Source organism: Branchiostoma floridae, chromosome 1 (genome assembly GCF_000003815.2).
Source record: "Branchiostoma floridae strain S238N-H82 chromosome 1, Bfl_VNyyK, whole genome shotgun sequence".
Taxonomy (NCBI): Eukaryota; Metazoa; Chordata; class Leptocardii; order Amphioxiformes; family Branchiostomatidae; genus Branchiostoma; species Branchiostoma floridae.
In genome coordinates this window covers 3673838-3697112 of record NC_049979.1, presented here as the reverse complement: position 1 = coordinate 3697112, position 23275 = coordinate 3673838, and the positions used below count along the sequence as shown (strand labels likewise).

Sequence of the window (23275 nt, the reverse complement as noted above, 5' to 3'; positions counted from 1 at the left end):
CTGAGGCATACTGAGTTGTCAATGCTCTGTCGCTGACGGCGAACTACCGAAATGTCAAAGTTCTATGGCTGACGTATGAGGCCACCTGCAAGGTCGGTAAACAATCGTCACATGGCTGGCTAATGAGTGGATTTGTCAATCAAAAGTACAGTCAAACACGGGCGTGTATATCAGGTACAAATGAATTTCGTATCGTCTTTTTTGTTTCATACGCAGCCGTGCGCACCTGCTACACAAAAATCGTTTTGTGCCAGTTTCAGGTACGCGTAATGGGCCGTACTGTGCGTATGCCTGCGTACCGAAAACGATTGAGATGAGTATCGTGCATACGACTGCGTTTGAAAAAATATCACATAAACACGGACCTCATACTTGATATACACGCTCGCCTGACTGCACTCAAATGTGATTTCGAATGGTGCAAATTACCTTTGTGTGCATCTGGCTAAAAACTAATTACGTTTAATATAAGACAATTAAATCTCCACAACTGGGTAAGATTCAGGGATTACTTCCTGCCAGTTCCATTGACTTTCATGGATAGACTTTCACAACGACGCTGTAATCCAACATGCCTCCATAGCAGACTCTCTATGGCCTTTTTTGGCCCATAGTACACGGCGCTACAAAGTGATATTAAGTGAGTTAATCGCCCTAATCGTTTTTTAATATCACTTTGTAGCGACGTTTCCATGCAGGCTCTACATGGCCGGCAATCAGAAAAGGCCAGCAATCAGCGACCCAGTACAAAAAGAAATGGCCAGCAAAAGGGTACTATGGGCCAAAAAAGGCCATAGAGAGCCTGCTATGGAGGCTAGCGCCGGTGACGTCATATGAAAAGCCTGTATACTGTAGAGCGTCAGGAGGAGATGGAGTAACCAGTGAAGAAAGAAGTTATGAATAAATTAATCCATGGATGAGTTTTATTGTTATTTTTTTCTCAACATTGCGAGTCCGACACCCAGTCTATTAGCATTGACAGTACATAAACAACGTTGTTAACACGGAAAATGGAGTCGGCAGCAGTATAATTAAACCTTCACAGGCTACGTTACAGACATCTGCAATGATAATGATGATGATGACGATTATGATGATGGTGGCCGTGATGATGATATTGATGATGATGTTGATGATGTTGATGATGATGTGGCTATGTTTATTACATGTCTGCATGCTAGACGAGGCTGGGGTACTCAGTGCTCAATGGCAGCCGGGCGCTGGCTAAATGGCACGTCCACACCCGCCACAGGTCTTGGGGCAGAACTCCTCGAGGATCTGATTCTCACCGCAGACGTATTTAGTTATCTTGGAACACCACACGGCCTTGTCAGAACAGGGCTGTACGGCACGGGCAGATCTGCTTCCACCTGTAATGATAAAAACAAAAAAAAGCAGTTCGGACTTCGGAGACATCAGACTTCTGTGAAATATTTAGAGGTTTTGTAAATTTCATGCAAATGACTCTCACACTTACATAATCTAAGCATGGTGATGACCATTTGGAAGTAGCTGACGCATGTCAACTGACACATGTCACGTGTGAAATTTCTACCACTGCGGAATTATGGCATTTTCATATTGATTACGTAAATTAGGCCTTTATTTCCATGTTCAGTATCCTTTATTTTTTGCTCAAACGTCCATAAATTACATGCGTTACATGTACAGTTGTGAGTCTTATGATGGAGAATTATAGGAATTATAGACTTTTCTCATCAATTTTTCAATGATTTCAAGACATCATGAAAATCTGACCTGACGGAGCCGCTTGAGCGGACTGAGCACGAGGGCCGCCACTCCCCAGGCTAACAACGCTGCAGGCTTCATGCTTCTCTCCGTCTGGAAAGGGAAACAAGAGTCAATGTTCGCCTTGTGCCGCATGGCGTGTTGAAGTGATTCGTGCCCGGCACACAATTCAGCAAGTTCTCTTGCTATTTCTGTAGCAGAGTATATAGTAGAAGCCGCTTAATTGCATGGCCAATTTGCCAGTTAATTTCGTGCAATTATCCGGCTGGTGCAATATTGCGAAGTTATCTTGCTGGACCGCACCGGTTTGGGATTTTGTGATTCCGTGCAGTTAACAGAAGTGTGCGTTAATACATTGTGCAATTAACTGGCTTCTACTGTACTATCATCATGCTGCCGTCCACCGTGGCCCAACTCCTCCCAACATCGATGGCACATCAGTCGGTAATACCCCTGTCACATTATCCACGATCTTCGGGCGTATTGATCGGCCATATTTAAGACCGACAGAGGGTTGCGCGTATTTTTTCACCTGAAAACCGTGCCTGTCACATATGAGCCATACTTTGTACCTTGTACAATTGTTGTTCATTAAAAATATTATTATAAGCGAGGCTCAGGCGATTGCAGCAGAATCGTCGTCCGATTGATTTTCGCCAAATGTGACAGGGGTATAACGACTCCGCCTCGGCGGTATTACGTGTGGTAACATTCAACCTAACGTGACGATACATGTTCACAGTGACAGAAGGGAGTATCTAGCATTTGTACAGTGAATATATCCCTACCTGTGAGCCAAAATTGACGCCAATATCAGTAATATCTCAGCACTAACCCAACACGTAAACACCTTTGCCTGGAATGAAGTCTAACCTGTCTGTTCAATGCTTCTACGCTTGTTCCTAGGCAACTACTGAAATGTCAAAGTTCGAGGTCGGTAACGCTACTTCACTTCACTCAAGGTTTGGTAATTCCAAGGAGGTAAAAGAGATTTTTTTAACCACCTTGGTAATTCCTCTGGGGTAATTAGGGGTCAATCCTTATGAGTTGCGTTCCGGCATTATTCTAGCACAGGTAAACTTTGAGGCCTGCGAAGAAGTACGTCCGGTTAGATATAACCATGACAGGCTGCGCAAGAGGAGATCAAAGTGAAGAATAACTTCTTTTCCAGGTCCCTTGACCTCCAGGTCGTTGGGGGACAATGTAGACATGGAGATAGTCTTACGGAAAATCTACCTAAACCCAAATAATGACAATACGCAACTCAAACGGACTTAAATATACGCACAAGTGTGACCAATACTTTAAGGTTTAGTGGCACAACCTGCGGAAATCGTGACTAGCTTTAAGGGATAAAGTTTACATTCGCACATCTGCACTGTTAGGCTGTGTATATATACACTGCTGAAAACATTGCCGTGAGTCAGGAGTGACATTTCAGCCGACTCAGTCCGCCGTTTATACCCCTACAGGAAGCAGCGGACACTAACAGGCCAGCGAATGCCACCGAGAGAGATCCCGAGTTTATCCTGCACATATTTCCTCGGTGTCATCACTACAGACAGCCTGGTAACCATGCCATCGGGAGCTCGCTGTTATCCCTAGGGGTGTACCTGGCCCGCCAAGTTCATCAGCGCACGCCGGAGATGTTTTTACGGGATTGGCTTCAGCGTCTACATCGCTCCCTAGACGGTGATAACTCGAAAGATTGGCTAAAAAGACTGCCAGAAACAGGCCTGTACTGGACCGGGTACGGCACACCCCTAAGCCGACCAGAAGAAAATGGTTACCAAGCCAGAGCGCGCGGAATGTGGCCGTCCCGGTTTTCAGCCACCCCTGATGAGAAAGTCAGACAACATCTCGTCAAACGACAGCGTCACAGATCCCCCAATATGCAGAGAAAGAATGTCGGGAAGTCGCCGGGTAAGCCGTTTTGATGGGAAAAGTCGCAAAGGAACCGTGGATGGTATCAAATGCGGGCCATTCCGAATTCTTAGAAGGCACTTAGAATTCCGAAAGTCCAATCCAATCCATCCTCAAATATGCCTGTAGCTATTAAACGTTTGTCTGAAGTAATGATACTGTGGCGTAAGGGAAATTGGCCAAATAGGCAGATATCATGCCAAAGGAGTTAGCCGGCCAAAGTACCTGTACCTGAACTCTTCTGGCATTTGATTTGGATGATTACAGCTACCCCTAGAGCCCGATAGAGCCTAATAGTAATCGAGAGAAAATCTACAAGCAGACCTGTAGCAGTCTGCATGTTTGGCTGTGTTAATTTTTTGGGGGGGGGGGGGGGGGGTATCTGTAAAAGGCTTGCATCTCCAGAAAAACAAGCATACAAAACAACGCAAATACGCTTAAAAGACCTCTTAAAACAAGCCCGACTTCTACATCTGCTTGGAGATAATGGTTACGCGGATGTGGGTCAGCACGATCAGAGAGGATTTGGGAGGTCTGACTCCTCTCTAAGCAGAGGTTAGGCTCCGAGTTATTACATGCATCTTTTCAGGTGATATCGGTCGTCCTATGTTGCTTCAGCCTTCAGGCCAGTTCGAACACAAAGACAAGCTGGCCGCGCGCGCGTTCTACTAGTATTTTGCTTTAGGACGGTCGCGTACAAAGGCGCCAAAACAAGCCGTCGCCTATCAAACCTCTGCGCGGAGAGAATCCATGAATAGAACAGGCGCAGGCCGGTGTCAGCACGGGTCTCTTGGCAGGGGATCTCGGCGGGTCGCGACACGATTTTCCACGGGAGCAGCCAGCTACTGCTGCCGGGATCACGTTCCAACTGGCTCGTACTAGTTTTTCTCGGCACAAAGAGAGAATTGAACTTTAATAATAGACCGATTCAATCTACGTTTCCCTTCTCCTTACACCACAGTTATACTGACAAATCCATATTTTTGATGAGATCAGCGTGACACTCGGCAGCTGCAATCAGTCTTTTCAAATCTCTCCACTTTGTCCTGTTCAATTAATTAAATTAGGGTCTTATTTTACCATTAACAATTATAGATAATACACAATATCCAAACAGATGTTAAGACCAGATGGAAAACCGTAACTCCAAACACGTCGATGTAGGTTAGACATCCAGGTAATAAGATATGCCAAAAAGCAGTTACTCAAGCAACTGGATATGATTTTGGAAACGGTCAGACGTTTCAGATGGTATCCACCACCTTCCGTCAGTGACACTGAAGTGATCTGGAAGGACTGATCTTTTATACCCTAACTATGAATGAAGACAATTTAAGATGTCCAATAGGAGACATTGTTAGACAAACTCCAAACATGTCATGTGTTTTGGCTGAATACCCCTTACATGTTTCTGTTCTCCCTTTCTCTCTTTCTTCTCGAAAATGTCTGACAAGCAAGAAAAGCGGATCGGTTTGGTCTGCTCTAGTCTAGTCGCGAAGGTCACGGGCAGCATCAGGGAGGTCAGACCACGTAACTTCCGGTCGCCGAAACCGGATATGGACAGGAAACCGCGCGTTTAGCCTCCGCAGATGGTCCAACAGGTTGGCATGCACCGTGCATTCCGCCCTCGCTTCCCGCGGTTGACTCAACCCCGCGAACCGACAACAGACTTCTGAGTTTACCCCGAGTGTGACGTCAACCGCGCGAACAGACGCTGACAGCTTCTGGCAGTAAGCGTGACGTCATCGGGGCGGAGCTTGGGACTTCCTTTCCGAGTCTGGGTCGGGGGTGAGGCTTTCCCGGTATAAAAACGGCGCGCAGAGAACGCTAGCCAGTACAAACCCGCACAGGACACACGGGGAAGTCAGAACCGCGGAACTCAACAGCCAAACTCATAGGAATATATCCAGACTACCTCGGACTATCGTGTCGTGACACAAGGTAAGAGCTCTGTTCTGCTTTGTGGAGTAGAAAACTTTCCATTTCGTCTCACATATCTTAGCTTTTAGCTTTGTAGTGCGTCGGACTTAAGAGAGAGGGAGAGAAAGATAGAGACCACGCGGTCGTTATTATCGTGCTGTTAATGGGGTAACGTTTAGTTACTCCTTGTCTTGTGTGTGGTGACTTACGGTGATAGCTATGCTGACAAATTATACACGGAATACACGTAACGGTAGGCTTTCCAGCCCAATCTGGTAAAGTAGCCAGATTAATTCGGCTCGTATGCCCTAGTCAGCTGCCTGTTTCAAACGTTACGGAGAGGAACAGGTCTTGGGGTTGGCCAGACGAGCCGATTCGGGGCGCAGCCGGGCGGGGCGTACCACCAACTAGCGCTCCCGGGCCGTCATGTCTAGCAGATCGTCCAGGCGTCGGAACATCCTCGGTTCAGACTGGCGGACTCACAGGTGCAAAACTGTCCTCGCTGGCTGCCAGTAGCCTTCAACAAGCCTTCCTTCGGTTTACAGTAGCCTGGGTACCATCCGATTTAACTAAGTACCGGAGTTACTGTTGTTGCTTCTCTGTAGACTAAAACAGTACCCTGGCGAAGCAAGTATAGGTCTTCGGCCACTACCAGAAACCCATTCTTAGCAAAACTCCCCAAACCGCTAATTTAGGTTGAGAATGGTGACCAGATTTCTATGGTGTTCTCCAAGCAGAGGTTTGGTCGCGGGGATCGTAGTGGAGTTTTACCAGCCGGCCCCCATGAGTTACATAGGACTAGGAGTACCGGTAGTTATCGGGTGGCACCCAGGCTACATGGATAGCAGAATTCAACATAAATCGGGGAAATAATTGGCCAACAGAGTCGTTCAGCAAAATAATTGGCAACTGGAGTCAGTCCGTGCGTGGGAAGGGGAACATCTTACCCTATGACGACCAAACTCCCCATGTAAATTACTCTCTCTTTACTATAACCCTTAGTCCGGTAGAGACAAGGCCGCCACGCAACATGACTGGGCCTTCCTACGGGGGCACGGATCGTAACATACGCCCAAAAGTGGACTAATTGGCTGGGAGAGTGAGTCCATGCTAAGGTTAAGACCAATGAAACCCCATGTTGGCCAAAGTAGATCAAACTACGGTACCCCTGGAAAACTATCCTGCCCATGGCCAGGGTACTTAGCCTGGTAGAGACCACAACATGACCGACACGCACACGGAAGTTTCCGACACGCAGTTGTGAGCTGGTCGCGATGGCAGCCGGCCAACCCCGCCTGAAACTCTAGCACACTCGCCACGGGAAGCGGCTAAATAGAGGTGTGGACGCTTTTGGGGTTCAACAAGACTCTGGAGTGTGATTGTGTTTCTCAGTGTGTAGTTTATAGTCGGACTCTCTAAGCAGAGGTTAGCCTCCGGCTGGACATGAGGTCCTTTCACTCATTTTTATCAGGCCTTGTATTCTTTAAAAAGGTTTTCTTTGTGTCCGGCTGCCAAACACTAAAGGGAAACCTGTCAAAATTGACAGCCAGATACAAACGCTTTTAAGACGACGTCAAAACGATTTGTTATAGCTTTTCAAGTCACCATTGTCATCCAATTTATTGGTCGCTTTACTCTGTCTTGTTAAGAGTAGAATTAAGACGTTTCGCAAGACAATGTGAAGGAGATGACACTTTCGTAAGCAGGGTCTACCTGATGCTGGCCTCGGCCTTGGTCTTCTGAAGCGGTTCTTGTCAAGGATCCACTTTCGTTAGCCTGATTAAATCTCGCTTATAGCAGACTACACTTTCGTGTATCAAGAACGACAAGTTTGCGCACGAGGGTTGTTTCAGGTGTGTAGGATTGCCTTCCCGGTGGCTACCGATGTTTGGGTTGCGTGCCGTAGGTCCGCGCCTATGTGAACGCATTTAAGTTCTTTCGCTGTAGCGGGAAAATGGAGTGTTCGCGATGGTTTTAATTTCGCGGTAGCGCCATAGGCTGCAGTATCATACAAAAAAGGAAAAAAAAATGTTCTCGGTGGCTTTTATTTCGCGGTGAAGTGGTCATCGCGAAAACCGTGAACATTAAACCACCGCGAATATTTCTGCATTCACAGTATGCCCACCCGCCCCGGAATGCATGTCGCTGGCCCGGGTACGGTCGGGACTGTCGCCCGGCTATGGGAACAATGTTGTGAACGGGCGGCCTCTGGCGCGTCTAATTGGAACCCAGGAATTGGGCCCAGTTCCCTTCGGATTGCGGTTGGCACTTAGAGTGGGGATGTCGAGGTTTAACAGATAACGCCAGGTATCCGGAGTGCTGCAAGCTCGTTTAGATGGTCTGAAATGTTTACGACGACGTTAGGGAAACGCCTTGGGACGTTACGTAACGTTTATGGGACGTCAGGGAGCGTCATTTGACGTAGGGAAGCGCTTAAGAACGTCCCTGTCGGCACCACAGGCGTCATGTCAACATTTCGTAGGCTGTAACAGACTTCCGCCTCTCCGAATAGTGCTAGTAACAGGGGACTTTGGTCAAGTTGGGAATGAAAGACTAGTAGGAGTTAATTGGCCTAGGAGTGAACTGTCCGGCCGGTGATAGCTGGATACACTGCAAAAGACTGACTGAGAAATCCCATGGCGACTTATTTGTCCCTATTTGGCCTCCAAGTTCTTCTGTATGTCATCCAGCTGATACGTCTGCTTGAAGACTAGACATTTCGGCTCCTAATCTAGGTTAACGTTTTCTGTGCGGGCCAATTTGGTTCCCGCCGGCGCATACCCACTTGTTTTGCTTTCCGCTTTAGGGCTTGAGGAAGTCTGGAAGGGTTTATATAAGGACGGGGGATAAACGCAGTAACGATGGGGAAACTGGGGCACAACAGCGTGATAGCCCTGAAGTATAATCTTCAAGCAGATACATGGCACCGACTCGTAGTACATGTATTTCACTGAACTTGGATTCCTTTTAACGCTTCATTATTGGGCAATGGATATAATGCAAAGAAAAACGTATGACTCAAATGACAACAAAACGCAAACGATTAGTTTTTAATGATCTATGACATTTGTTGAGCGCTGTTTCAAATCGCCCATTCCCTTGTGGAAATGGTGATTTTACAATGTTGAGTTGAGTTTGGAGTTCGTGGTTAGGCAGGATAACTCCAGGAACTATGGATGGAGTGATATGAAATTTGGTATATGGTTAGGTGTTGGCCAAACAAAGAAATGGTTAGATGCCAGGCCTCCTTGCGGCTTTCCTTGACACTGCAGTAGAACTTCCGTTTTTGACATCTCGTGTTCTGTACAAGCTACGGGCTTGATTTTTGGTTGGTAGGTAGCTGTTACGGTAGGGAAGAGGTGATATAAGTTTGGACCCACTAGCGGCTTATTTTGAAACTGCAGGGGCAGCTCCCATTTTCTATACGGGTCCTGAGCTGTAGCCATGCATCTGCTTGAAGATCGACTGAACTAAAGTCATCTATTCTCATCCAAAACGGTTCGGACGGAAGAAAATTCCAGAAATGGGGAAATCCGCCCAGGCGAGATGAGAGGTGACAAGCGCCCTGCCGGGGTCCTGACAGGAGACAGTTTGGTCCTGGTCAGCTATGGGGCCGTTTGGCAGAATTATCGGAGCTCAAACAGGTCCGTGTGGTGCAGAGTATTTGCAAAATCGTGAGAGACAAGCGAAATACTTTAACTGCAACCACCACACCGCTGGCGCTGTGACAGAGGACGGTTTGGTCCTGCAGGAGTTTAAACAGGAGTCAACAGGTTAATAGCCTGGGTGCCAGACTGTTTCCAGGGTCAGCACAAACCTCCTCCCAACCAAATTTATGGAGAGGACAGAAGAGACTCAGGAACTATAGTAAGGCTGGATGCTAGGGTTGATAATTCTAGGAGATAGCGAATATCCTTATATCGGTTGAAAACTTAAAGGCATGACAATTTCTAGTTCTTGTCTGGTATAGTCAGTAGTTGTTACATCTACCAGTTAAAGCAGACTGACTACGCTGGTTAAAACTAGTATAGGGAGAATACTAGTGACACATATTTATAGGGGAGTTTGCTACCAGAGGAGTTGGTCGTACCACCGTAGGAAGGCCAGGTGGAGGTTACAGTTTCGTACATCATGTATAGTCAGGATATTTCTCTTCTGTCCTGAAGTGACACCCACTGCAGGTCTGTTTTCATTTTGGTGACACTAACACCCCTGACATAGCTGTTCGTACAGAATCTGGCAGCTTGGTCCTGCATCCTGTCCAGTTTTAATATCCTTGTCTTTTTCCGTGTACGGGTCCCACACTGTAGCCGAACGGTAGGCCTGGAAACTCACACTCACAGCAGGTTTGACTCAAGGCTCTATTTTCGGACCGTGTGTGCTTCAAAGCGGGATGTCCGCCAAAGGTTCGGGGAAACCGCAGAGATTATTAGCCATGTTTGGATCCGTCCTGACCAGGTGATCTACACAGTAGAAGCGCAAATTCGCCTGAAATTGGACCTTTATCCTGCGCTTTTTAAAGAAAATACCCAAAAGAAGAAGAAAACTCTACTTACTCTACGTTGATTAAAACTTAAAACCCTTAAATAAAGACTTTTAAAAGTTCGTTCCTTTGATTGACCTTCCGGATAATGTATTTATCTAAGGTGACTTAAAGGATTTGGATTTCAAAGCGGAAGCTCCTTGAGAGGTTAAGGAGAGCCTTGAAGACGAATGGCTGTGTCGGGCTCCGGTAGTGCCGTGGATAATTGTGGTGACAGGCCGCACACGGCACAGACACACACACGGAAACCTAGCCTTGTGGGAGGGTTTACATAGGGTACAAACGGCACAGACACACACGGGACGAGGCTCTACATGGGGGTACACACGGCACAGACACACACAAGGGGCGAGGCTCTACATGGGATGTACGCGGCACAGACACACACACGGGGCAAGGCTCTACATGGGGTTACACCTCTACATGGGGTTACACCTCTACCAGGTTCCACATGTCGCTGCAAAATAGTAGAAATTGGCCAAATGGACTGACAACATGCCATAGAAGTTAGCCGGTCGAGAAGTACATTATGGAACCTAGGCCTGCTAATTCCGGATCCCCTGGCATGTCCTCTCTGTCTATGTGGTCTCCTATCTGGCTGATTTTTGATATTTTTCTAAAGGCCTGTGGAGCCTGGAAAGGTCTAGTAAATTTAGGAGGGTTGGCAATGCTTTATGGCAAGTTGAGAGTCATTGGCATACACGCTGAACGTTCCGTTGCGATTAAAGGAATTTGAAAATAACGCTGAACGATGAATTTGGGCTAACAGATAATATGCTACCAAATCAAAGCGACCAACTACATTTCACATATAATTTATCGACAACGCTTAGCTAGCGCTTAACTGAAATAGCTCGATCCCTACATCTCCCAAAAACGCACTTAGGCCCTCTGCCGGCACTACAGACGGGAGACCTGGCCTTGGGTCTCACGCAGAGGCCAAGGAACCGCACGTGCGCGCCGCCGGTGGGTGAAAGGGATCTTAACGACACCCGCGATATCTTTAAGGTGAAGGAGGGAATGTCAGACCAGATGTTTAAATATAGTCCGGTCCACTTACGTATCACATGTGGAACGATTTACACCAGTTTTGTTGCACTGACACACACGTTGTTGGACAGCTGAAGGCGGTCGGGGGAAATGTTTGTATCGGACCGATTTCGCGCTAAGAAAAACAACACTTGCACGGAAGACCTTTGCTCACCCCGTGAGGGAGTGAAGGGGGGGGGGGGGACTTGGTAGTGGGTAATGCAGGGAATACTGCAAGGGAATAAGACTTTGTCTCAACATTCACTCATTGTTCCTTAAAACGGTTGGTAACTGCCTGGGGCTCTAAACAAGAGGGTCTAACTAAGCGGGACTGTTTTAACCTTTAATGTGGTTTATAACTGGAGGTGGTTGGCCAGTTGCTCCCCTATAGTAGACAAAGCTGGCACGAAAGGTGGAGGTTTTCAGGATAAAAGTAACTATTATAATTAAACGTGAGCGTAACCTGATTAAAGTTGCTACGTTTGATGCAACTAGCTACAAGGAAACAGGTAACTGCTCAAGTCACGAACCCATCAGGTCACGTGTCCTTCAGGTCACGTGTGCGGAGTGATTGGTCATTAGAACCTGACGAAGGACACAGTATTGGCGGGCGGACGTTCGCGAGACTTGTTTTTGTGTTATGAGACTAAGGATTGATCTTAAGAAACAGATCTAGAGAGGTACGAACTTCTTGATGTCTGACCTTCGCAATCATTTTGTAGACCTGTTATTCAACTCTTTCTGTTCCTTTATAGGTAAAACAAAACCGAAAAATGCAGCTCCCATGTGTACTGAGAGAGATGTCTGCCGGTGCGATGTTCTCTCTCGCGGTCGTCTGCCTCTCCCTCTCTGCCGAGGCCTTCTCCCTCCCGTCGTCATGGAAACCGAGGTGCCCGCCCGGCGCGGTGTGCGAGGATGGCGGACTGGTGGCGGGAAAGCCGGGAGGATACAAACCGGGGAAAGCGCCGGTGCACCGGAGACCACCCACATCCTACGGTAAGAGCTTACAGAAAACCCACTTCAGTCATGCCAAAAAGAAGTTCTAGATATATATACTCAATCAACAGGATATCATTTTGGAAACGGTCAGACGTTTCAGGTAGCATGCAGTACCTTTCGTCAGTGACACTGAGGAAATGAATTGAAATGCAGAGGACATTAGCTAGGACAAACTCTAGGTAGTCCAATAGGAATGAAAGAAATCTAAGTATCCAGTTTCTTGAGTACTAGTATATGCTTTTATAACGTATCTTATTGTCTTAATGTCTAACCTTCATTGACGCACTCTAGTCATGAACCAAGATGAGGATGATTGAGACTCAGTCATGTTTGTGACCGCATTGTTAGCATTGCCGCAGCGACACCTAGCTGCAGTACGAAGTAGAACCAGTCAGAACTGCCCCCTAAGAAGATAACAAACAGTCACAGAAAGCTTCTGTAAACATCTGGTTGTGAATTTAAAAAAAACAAACAACCACTTTGTTAGTTGGCACTTTACCAACCTGTTGAAATTATTCACGGTTCAATGATAGAGCTGTGGAGGCATTTCTTTTGTCGGCACAGCTGGAGGTATATGTAATGTTTTCGCATGATTGCGTACTGCCCTGATTGCTACCATGTTCTACTACTGGCTGTGATTGTTGTAAACGAGAGGCCAACTCGAAATCAGAAAACTACAAAGTCAGCACAAAACGGCATTATCAAACTGCAGCAGACCCTGTTGTGGGGGCTTCGCAGAGCGTCATCGGCAGCCAGTGTCAGTCGTGTAAGGACCCTGATTTTGAAGCATACCTGACAAAACGCGTTAGTTCCACAGCTATACCTGAACAATACTCCTGTGTTTGGTGTTTATCACATTCGACCAAGCAGAATATTAAAGAAAAAAATCCACAATCCTGTTAATTCGTCTGGGTGCCAACAATCAAACTTTGTTTTCGGCGAGAAAGTAACACGTCTCCATTACAGGTTTGCCAAATTCGGTCTATCGGGTAAAGAAAGCGTAAAATCGATGTTGTCACATACCCTTTGACCTACTCTCGCGGATTACAGGTCCGCAACGCACAGCTTACTGACGATCTGTGTGGCCAGTCTGTGTCCGGTTCCCTGGGTGACCGTCCATATCGCCATCTTTCCACTAGAGGCTGCGACCCCTGGGCGACCAAAATAGTTGACAGATCGCTCAACGAATTCCATAACTTTAGATAGAAAATTTTCTGTCGTATTTGGTGTGTTTCATTGTCTTTTGGGTCAACGATACTTTTGCATCTTCCGTCATATTCCAATTGAAGGGCACAAAAATCCAATTTTGGTCGCTGTACGCTCTAAACTAGGAGCCTTTCTACCTGGAAACGACAGGATACCATTTACGGAGTTCTGTGTTCACAAAGGCCGCCATTTTGACCTTGAAACCCAGAGTGTCTGTACGGTACAAGTTCATCCATGTGGTTTGCGCTAAGGCTGTTTATCTGTTATCTGTTCTGTCTCAATAAAACTAACGCTGTCCACATGCGGCATCCTGGAGACGAAGGAAGTTGTGATAGTCCTGACAAGGTAGATTAGAGAAATCTAAAGACGATCTTAAGGTTTGCAAGGCAGTATCCATTGGACAACTGATACATTTTAACCTGGTATCCAAACCTATATCATACCTGGCGAGTCTAATTACGCTAGTTCACCTTTATCCGAGGGGTGACTTATATCTCTTGTTGACTTATACCTGTTAAAACCTTTTAAGTCAACGACGGTGGTTTCATACTGCAATATTTTGAAAACACTCCTATTTGAAACCACCGAACGTCGACTTAATATTCCTAAATGTCCTGTTTTTAAAAACAGGTATAGGTTACCCCTTGGATAAAGGTGAAGTAGCGTTAATAGGATTGGACACCAGGTAACGTTTTTGTCCCGTGGATAGTGTCTCACCAACGGGAGGTCTGCTTTCTGGAGGTTAGATTAAAGAACGTTGTTGATTTGTTGTTACTTATTTACTAAAACGACCTTTCCGTCACCTAGGTAACACTGAAAGCCGTCACCATAGCAACCACATCAACAACAACAACAACATCCTTCCGGTGAGCGGAGGTTCCCAGGTCGCCTTCTCCGCCAAGCGCACCACGGACTTCACCGCGCCATGGGAACGAGTCATCGAGTTCGACAGGTTGCTTAGCAACGTGGGCTCGAGCTTCGACCCGTACTTCGGGGTGTTCACGTGCCGGGTGGCGGGAACGTACTTCTTCACCTTCAACATGAAGAAGATGGACGCGCGGCGGACCGCAGTGCACCTGATGAAGAACCGGCGGATAGAGGCCACGGCTGAGGACGACAGCACGCGCGACACCAGCATGCTGTCCCAGGCGGTCGTGCTGCACCTGGAGGTGGGGGACACCGTCTACACCAAGCTGGCCAGCGGCGGGCTACTGGACGGGAGTGGAGAGGACGGCACCATCACCTTCACGGGGTTCCTGCTTTACCAGGATTAATAAACAAACAAACAAATAGACAAACAAACAAACAAACAAATATGTGAATAGTGGGGGGCTACCGGACAGCAGCGGGGGGGACGGCACCATCACCTTCACGGGGTTCCTGCTATACCAGGATTGACAAACAAGCAAACAAACAAACAAACAAACAAGTATGTGACCAGGTAGCGAGAGAAGTGGACATGGTCTATTTTATTCACGGGGTTCCTGCTCTACCAGGATTAACAAGAAGCGAATAAACAAGCAAGCAAACAAACAATTAAGTGAAGAAAAGGAGAGAGAGTATTGTTTTTTTGTTGTAAATAGATATAACTCGATTCTCAAACGGAAATAATGCAGAAAACGCTGGACCCTGGACACGTGAACGTTTCTCAGTTTGAGAGGTTGTATGATTTAAAACAGAGTGACGATGTATTTATTTTTCATGATAGAATTGAGTCTGAAAGTAACGTATGGACATCTAGATGTTCCATTTTTGGTTGCTGTGATGTCTTGCTCTAAAGAGAATGTTGTCTAAGATATGGAATACATTTACGTTATGTCACGAAATCGAAATGACAAATTGTTAATACTTAATAAAAAGTGTTGTAAACTAAAATGTGGAGTGTATGTAAAAATAAGTCGATATTGTAAACGTTAAATAGTCCAAGGAATGATATACGTAGATACGGAAACAACGCCTCTTGGTGCATTTGTATTTTATGTGATTCAAACATATATAGACACATGAGATTAAAAGAATTACAGAAGTAAACGTGAAACGATCATTGTAGCTTTGGCTGGTTTACTTCGTTTGTCGTTAGCCTGCTCCAGAATAGTAACTCTGGGGATTAAGTTTCACTCCTGGGTTCTTTGCTGGCTCTCCGCCACCTGACAGAAATACCTTTGGAATCTCAGCCTGTTTTCCTCTAATTAGACTTGCCAGGATATATCACTTCTCCCTTATTAGGCAACCGCCTGTAGTCGAGGGGCTTAAGTACATGTTCACAGTAGACAGGTGATCATTATAGACAGGATTCAGAACGCCTGGGTCAAAGGAAAATTTGTCTGAGGGAGAATCAGCAAGTGGTAACATTGGCCAGTCGGTCCTTATTATGGCTGTTAGCAGTAAACTTTGCCTGGGTACCATCCGGATAGTGTTCACTTCGACGCTTATTATACACTATGTACAATCGCTTCTCAGCTATTCCAGACGAGTAGCAGAAGCGAACATAGGAGCACACTACTACCCTGATGGTACCCAGACTACGGTATATTGGTACAGTTTTTACTTTTAATTGTCGGTTAGGACCTTCCGCTTTCTGTGGTAACCTTTTTGAAATTTCTGCATGCCTTAGTGTTCCAGATGTGCCCTGTGTCATTCTCGTATAGTCGGACTGTTTAGCCATGGCCGAAACTGTAGAGCTGATATCAATTAGAGTTTTACCATAGTCATTTTACTGACGGAAGGGGGGGGGGGGGGCATCTGTGATAATTTTCCCTTCAAGAAATCCACAAAGAGTTCAGAATCACCTAGCCTCATAACTCAGGGGGCGTGACCTTGGTCCATCGTCTTGAAAGGCGACAAGGTCATCGTCAGCCAAGGATGACAGTGGACGTCTGTACCGTCTCAAGTCGGGTTGTTCTCGGACGAATGGGATCATGTAATACCGGCAGCTGCCGCGTGATGATATGTCAGGTCCCGCAATTATCAGCCGTGATAGGGTCACCGTGCTGACGTGCTTCTTCGGGGGGCTGATATACTGTAAATTCAGTTATGTTTGCGGGGATTTCATGACCAGCATCTGCACTTGCCAGCGGTATAGAAAGAAATGTGTTTTCCAGAAGTCCGCAAGGGGGCGCAAGTAACAGGGCGTCTCCATTTAAAGACTTTCAACATCATGGTCACCTGGGCTTGGCGGTTCTGGTTCTGTCTGGGAGTGTTCCCGACGGTTTTGTCCCTGCGATGCCAAACGGCCAGAAACACCTCGTTTACACCAGTGCTACTTTACAATAGCAGCAAATATGTACTTCACTACGTTAAATTATTTTGTAAACTGGCGTAATGGCCATATAATACAGTTGCGGTGGATCATAGAATCTGTTTTCATCCGGCCATACCACCCATCCTAAGTTTCATAAATACTGGTGAACGATAAGATAACATGTCCTAATTCCAATATGTAGCGTGTGGTATTGTGTAGTAACGCATCTATGCTACTACGTCAAATTGTTTTGTAAATTGACATAATGGTAAAATAATACAGTTGCTTGGATCATAGAATGCGCTTTCATCCGGTCATACCGCACGTTACCTGTCAAAGCTTTAAACACAAAGGTGATAAGGTAAAATGTGTACTCACCATTTATCAGCTGTTACCGGAGGTCGTTGATGAATCGCGTGGTCGTGTTTTCCGGACAATGAAAAGATGCTGGAATGATGAAAAAAGAATCTGAAGAACAGCAGCTAGTGCACTTTGAAAATATCATGTTGCACTGTACTGGCGTATCTTTAGGACAGGGTTAAACATGTAAGACAATGTAATATTAGGCCCCTGGTCTCTATTTGGGCCTGTAATGAAAATTAAATATCCTCATAACTATTTATCGCTATGAAGAGGTGCACATATGCACAGGTGCCGCTCATATCCCTTTGGCCACACAACTTGTACAATCACTGCAGCATATGGCTAGTCCGTTGATAGTGACGTGTTCACAACAACCACCTCTATCCCATCTGAGTGCTAAATGGCATGCACATTTTAAAAGTCTTTTGTATGGCTTTATCGGGGTCTAACTCACGACGTACCGAATGAAATGCAAGGCGAACACTCTCTTGGCACTGGTCAGAAACAATGATGGGAAAATAACTTGACAATACAGTTGTTCAAACTGTACCTAACGGTGAGGGTAAAGTGACGAACTCCCGGTGTCTGACATGTTCCGGATAATATGTATTTTTACATGATTAATGAGACGGGCGGCCTTCAGACAAGACTATAAAGACCTCGATGCTGCAGCAGCACCCCAGCCACCAGCAGGAGTCCTCCCGTGTCTCCACTTCTCCTGAACCATGCTGCTGTTACTGATAACCGTGTGCGGGGTCCTGTCGCTTGGGTACAGTTGGACTACCCCATGGACAGTGCCAACAACAGATCTAGATACCACATTCTGGACTACTACCATCTCGCTACCTGCAATGCCGCCACATACAACATCCGGTATGTGTGTAATGGTTTATTAAGAAGAAGAAAAAACGTATCACATTCGCAGCCTAAGGGCTGACTTGCAGTTGATACAGTATGCGGTAAGAAATAATCCGTCTATTCGCGGTATACATCACAGGCCTCGCGGTGATCGGACTGATGTGTTCTAACCGTCGCCAGAGTCGGCCTGTTAAGTTATTTCAAAATTAGAAACAAGTGCAGTGTATAGTGGTAAACAGTCACTGTAGTTTTTGTCGCGTTAGAAAAGCTGCTAAAGCGGGCGTCACAAGTCAAGCAAACGCCGGCCGAATATGTAGACCGGCCGGACCTCGCCGAATTTCAAAATTATTTTTCTTTCACAACATTTAAATACAGGTATCTACCTTCTCAGAAGTCTATTAACAGCAGATAGAATTAAAAGTACAAAATTTTAGATCTTGCCCAGCTTTACCACGCCTGCTGCTGTTTCATCACACATTAGATCTGACGACTGGCAACATAACTTTGTGAAAAACATGCAGTTGGTAAGGTCACAGTTTCAAATTTCCTTTAAACTTTAAAGCTGTATGGAATTCTCTCATGTAGATTGGCGACCCTGTGGTGACTTCCCATGGGACACTGATGACGTCACCGTGGCGTGTGACTACAGCTACACTGACGTAAAGCAGTGGAACGGCTACCCTCCAGAACCCCCCTTAGTTCTGCAGGGACGGTGCACTGTGACCTGCCCAGTGGAAGCTGACATGTTGGTCGGTCCTCCGGTTTCTGACTATGATGGATACGTTGTGATGGACGGAGCTTACTACTGCAACGTGGGCAACCGTACCTGGATGGGATCAGAACCTGTGTGTCTGGGTAAGTCCTGCCATTTCGTCTTGAATAGCAAAGTACTCTAATTTGATTCATTACAGGAGTAGGAGGAAAATGAATGCAGACTTGGATTACCATACTCATAATATCATTATGACTCATTAGAATGACTCATTAGAATCAAACTGTCTTCACAGACGTTCACCATGATCGTCGACATTACAGCATGCGTTTTTTCGAATAGACAAAAGAAGTTGTAGGCAAAATGTGAAAAGCGAATTATACAGTTTTTTTATTCGTCTGTTCTTTCTAGTTTCGTTGGCTTTAATAATACTAACCTATCAATGATAATAATTTTTATTGCACATTCATGCGTAGAGGGCAAACTCCATTCTTCTCTTTGTCCACCACAGGCCGTTATGACGTTAACTCCATAGTCATCACAGACGAGTCCACCGGGACCCGGCTGGTGGGGGAGAGTTCTACGGCTGTGTGGAGCTGTACGATAACGTCACACAGCAGTGGGGGCCGGTCAGGGGGTGGGACGTTGATTTCTATGGTAACGGTCATCATGAAACAAGAATGTCCTGGGCTGACTTAGCTTGTAAAAACTTGGGTTTCAGGGAAGGACTTGCCACATTTGGATTTTTGGGTGGTGGTGTGACCTATCTTCAATGGCGGTACAGCCCATCCTACCCCTCCACTGTCCCCAAGTTCATGGTGTCCCAGTCCCTTCCCCAGGGGGAGGGGGCAACTCTGCATGACGCCATAGCCCGGGTGGTGCGAGGTCCCTGTCCGTCTGGTGACAGGGACTGCAGCAGGGATGACTACACCATGTGTCTGGCCTGTGCAGGAGAACAACAACATGATGGTTTTCACGGTACGTAACGTTATATCAGATTCTATAGTACAGAATCAGAATACATCGTCAATAACCTTTTATTAACGTACGTAACCTCTGGTCGGGAATCGAAGAACTGAAGAGCACATGTTACGCATATGTGTTGCTTTCCTTTGGTACAGCAACTCTGGATCCTAGGTGCATTTGGAAAGTGTTATTTGTTATGATAATTTGTTTTGTTTCGTAATTTACTGTAGAACGTATACCTTCTGCTGTTCTTATATTCCAGACATCTCTGCCCACGTGACCTGCACGTCCGACCACCTGGAGGTCAGCTTCCCGCGCCCACCGGACAACTCCGTGCAGCCGGCGGACGTGCAGCTAGCAGCGCCGCCTTGCAGGGCGGAGGGGAACTCCACCCACCTGTTCATCCGGGCTCCTCTGGGGGAATGCGGCACTGCGAGAGAGGTATCAAACTATGTATACACAAAACATACACACACACATGCAATGTACGTGAACATTCAAATGCAGGCTGCTGTCATCTAACACGTAAGCTGTTCCTCCACCGCGCCGTCTGCGTGATATCAGGGAGTTTGCAGACCAAGAACCAGGGCCAGAAATGCATGAACAAGCTGGCACTCAGGCAAGTTCATCACAAAGTAGCCAAATGTAATCTACCAAAACAACTGCTACATTGCTTCTACTCAAAGCGTTTGTCAATAGATATTTGTCTAACCAAGGAGCTTTTATCAACTTACGTCTAACCGGCATTACACCAAGTTGCTTCTCATCATCCATCCTAGTCCACCCCAGCCGAGATGATCTACCGGAACACCCTGATCATCGGAGCCGACTCCTCCCACGGCGGCATCACCTGGCAACCGGTCACCAAGGTGCCGCTGGAGTGTCGTCTGCCGCGGAACAAGACCCTGTCCCTCGACTTCCGGCCTCATCTCGAGTCGGTCATCCGGTCCGGCGTCCAGGGCAGAGGAGACTTCCGGATCTCCATGGAGCTGTTCCGGACTGACGGCTTCCGGCAGCCGGTTACGGAGTATCCGGTGTTTGTGGAGTTACAGGAGGTGTGTCCGAAATACTCATAATTCCGATGAAAGACGGGGAATATTGTAAAATAGTTGTACTGTTTCCCACCAGAGTCAGAGAGAGGCTTGTGATATTTTCCACCCAATAATTGGGCTTATTTAGGCTCACTTGATTTATTGCTCATGACACATGACCTTGAACTAGCGTGACCTGAGCAACAGGCTCCAACGTAGGTGGAGTATTGCCAACCATCCTCTCTAAAGAGTTGGTCCTACTTGCCAGTGATACATGTGTCCAGGAACCTGTCGTGCATGCACGTTACTGCATGATGTATTGATGATGACCTTGACCTCTGTGTTCCAGATAATCCACGTGCAGATCCAGGTGAACTCCAGTGATGCTGACCTGCAGGTGTTCGCTCACACCTGTGTGGCCACGCCTAGCGACGACCCTGACGACAAAACACAGAATGAAGTCATCGTCGATGGGTCAGTGAAACGCTCATACTCTATAGATATACGCTAAAGTTACGAGAAACCTCTGTACGCAGTAGCTTTTTTTATTGCAGCCTGCAGACTCTGAATGAACTTCAAGCAGATGTAGAAAGACCCGAGTTTGCTTTCATACATCTGCTTGGAGATTAGATTCTGAGTACTTGGATACTTGAATACTATGACACTTTGGAATTCTATACCTTCTTGTCTTGTATCTACCTTTCTTCCCAGTTGTGCCAAACTCCCAACGCTGCAGTTCTACCCGTCACCCGGCCCGGACAGGGGGCGCTTCGGCTTCCAGGCGTTCGCCTACACCAGCGGCGTTGACATGGTAACCGCCAAAGCTGTGACCTTATATGGATATGAAAAAATCGTATGACGTTACATGTTTGAAGGTTAAGTTCTTTTTGCACAACCACTATATTTTCCATGGTCATTGTTTCGGCAACTTGCAACAAGCTCTATCAGAGTTCATTACCCCCTGACGAAGGCTAAAAGTTTCCTAAATGTTTCCTCTCCAAGCAGAGGTTGATAGGGAAAATAGTGACCTTTTCCTTACATGCCGTCTTTCTCTGTTGACATATTCCCCAGGTGTACCTGCACTGTAACGTGCTGCTGTGTAAGGCCTCGGACCCGAACTCCCCCTGCGCGCAGGGTTGCCAGTCGCCCTCGGGCAGGAGGCGGAGGGAGGCCGAGGGCGAACCCGAGGTGTACCGGCTGATCCAGGGCCCCATGGTGGTTCGCGGCGAGGACCAAAATGGTGAGCATGTCTGAGGGTTTAGACACAGCTGGTCGTAGCAAGAAGATTTCCACCAGTAGGTTTAACCGTTTGGTTCTATCAACCCTCATTGGTCGTATAAAACGCTAAGTGTTCATTCTGACGCTTCCTGCCATCATATCCTGTGAAGTAACATCAACGTCTACGGCACAACAGTCGCAACCAGACAACGACCTGATAACAAGTTATATATTGCCTTGGTGTTGTCAAGAGGGCATGTCGCCATGTCGGCATTGGAAATAGTCTTTAACTTTCCCCACATCATGTATGATGTCTACCTGCGAAGGAAAAACTCCTGGAGACCCAGTTGCATGTAAAATAGTTGTACCCATCTTCACTATCTTTCCAGGTAAGACCGGCGACACCACCACAACCCGCGGGCGCCAGGTCACAGCTGCCGGGGCCGTGGTTGGAGCGTGTGCCGTACTGGCCATCGCCATGTCTGTGGGTCTCCTGTACAAGGCGCGGCGGCATGGCAGCCAGGCCGGCTACAGTGTGCTGCACAACAGCTACTAGACAGGGGAAGAGCTCCCTCTGTGTGATTGTTGCTATTGCGTGGTAGCGTTGCTATTGCTACCGTAGTCCAGATTAAAATTGGATTTGAAATTTATGGTGTCATCATTTTCCTGGCGTTTCTGTGTAACAGTGTGTGACTGTCAACGTTCTCAATGTGATTGGACTCTCTCTGTCTCCCCCTCTCTCTCCGGGCTGCAGCACAAAGACTAACACACAGCACCGGCAGGCCGGCTACGGCTACACTGACTGGATGATTTGCATATGGCATCAATTTGCAACCCGGGACTGTGCGTCTACCGAGCTATTTTGGGGCGCGGCCGGGCCCCTGTATGTTATTTTTAACTCGCAGTTAAAATCAACCCGGGTCCCAGTGACAAAGAGACGTCATGATATATCGTGAAAACACTCAGAAAGTATCCCGCGGTATACGGCAGTCCACTTTTGGCAAGTGGACTGGCAAGTTTGTGGCTTTAGAGCCCGCGGCCGCGGGGCTACTTTACAATAGCAAATATGTACTTGACTACGTTTAAGCATTGTACAAATTGACAGAATGCATATGGTAGAATGATAAAGTTGCTTGAACCATAGAATGTGTTTTCATCAGCCCATTACAAGCTTCAAAAATACTGGTGGCTGATAAGATAACGTGTAGTATTGTTAATCTCCAAGCAGATCCTACGGTAGCATAAGATAGTATCAAAAGCTGCCAGAGGAGTGAAGCTGGCTTAGGAGTGTGTTCCGCTACCGCTACATGGCAAATGGACACCTCTTGGCTGACTAAACTCCTTGGCCAGTTTGGTACTATCTTATGCCATTGTAGGATCTGCTTGGAGATTATAGTATTGTGTAGTAACGACTTTGCGGAACTACTTTGAAGTATTATCCAAATTGACATAATGGTAATATGATAAAGTAGCTTGCATCATGAAATGCGTTTCCATCCGGCCATACCGCACGTTAC

The 23275-nt window shown here is 46.7% G+C and overlaps 2 protein-coding genes across 2 annotated transcripts; both read left to right on the top strand.

Annotated features, from left to right (window-relative positions):
* The first annotated feature begins 5322 nt into the window (after window positions 1-5322).
* Window positions 5323-15413, top strand: LOC118427283 (complement C1q tumor necrosis factor-related protein 4-like). The gene is made up of 3 exons (XM_035836980.1): window positions 5323-5613; window positions 11920-12160; window positions 14177-15413. Exons 2-3 carry the CDS (start codon window positions 11938-11940, stop codon window positions 14641-14643), a joined length of 690 nt encoding a protein of 229 aa, XP_035692873.1. The 5' UTR covers window positions 5323-5613; window positions 11920-11937; the 3' UTR covers window positions 14644-15413.
* Window positions 15414-17698: 2285 nt separating this feature from the next.
* Window positions 17699-22314, top strand: LOC118424120 (ZP domain-containing protein-like). Its single transcript, XM_035832612.1, has 10 exons — window positions 17699-17846; window positions 18417-18686; window positions 19055-19200; window positions 19383-19521; window positions 19772-19950; window positions 20289-20564; window positions 20890-21014; window positions 21252-21351; window positions 21612-21780; window positions 22148-22314. The coding sequence occupies exons 1-10, from the start codon at window positions 17699-17701 to the stop codon at window positions 22312-22314; spliced, it is 1719 nt and encodes a 572-aa protein (XP_035688505.1).
* The last annotated feature ends 961 nt before the right edge of the window (window positions 22315-23275 follow it).

Excerpts from the sequence above, each read along its gene's own strand:
- LOC118427283 (XM_035836980.1), top strand. The coding sequence starts at position 11,938 with ATGCAGCTCCCATGTGTACTGAGAGAGATGTCTGCCGGTGCGATGTTC. Across the intron at positions 12,161-14,176 it reads GAGACCACCCACATCCTACG|GTAACACTGAAAGCCGTCAC; the intron begins GTAAGAGCTTAC and ends TCCGTCACCTAG.
- LOC118424120 (XM_035832612.1), top strand. The coding sequence starts at position 17,699 with ATGCTGCTGTTACTGATAACCGTGTGCGGGGTCCTGTCGCTTGGGTAC. Across the intron at positions 17,847-18,416 it reads GCCGCCACATACAACATCCG|ATTGGCGACCCTGTGGTGAC; the intron begins GTATGTGTGTAA and ends TCTCTCATGTAG. Across the intron at positions 21,781-22,147 it reads TCGCGGCGAGGACCAAAATG|GTAAGACCGGCGACACCACC; the intron begins GTGAGCATGTCT and ends CTATCTTTCCAG.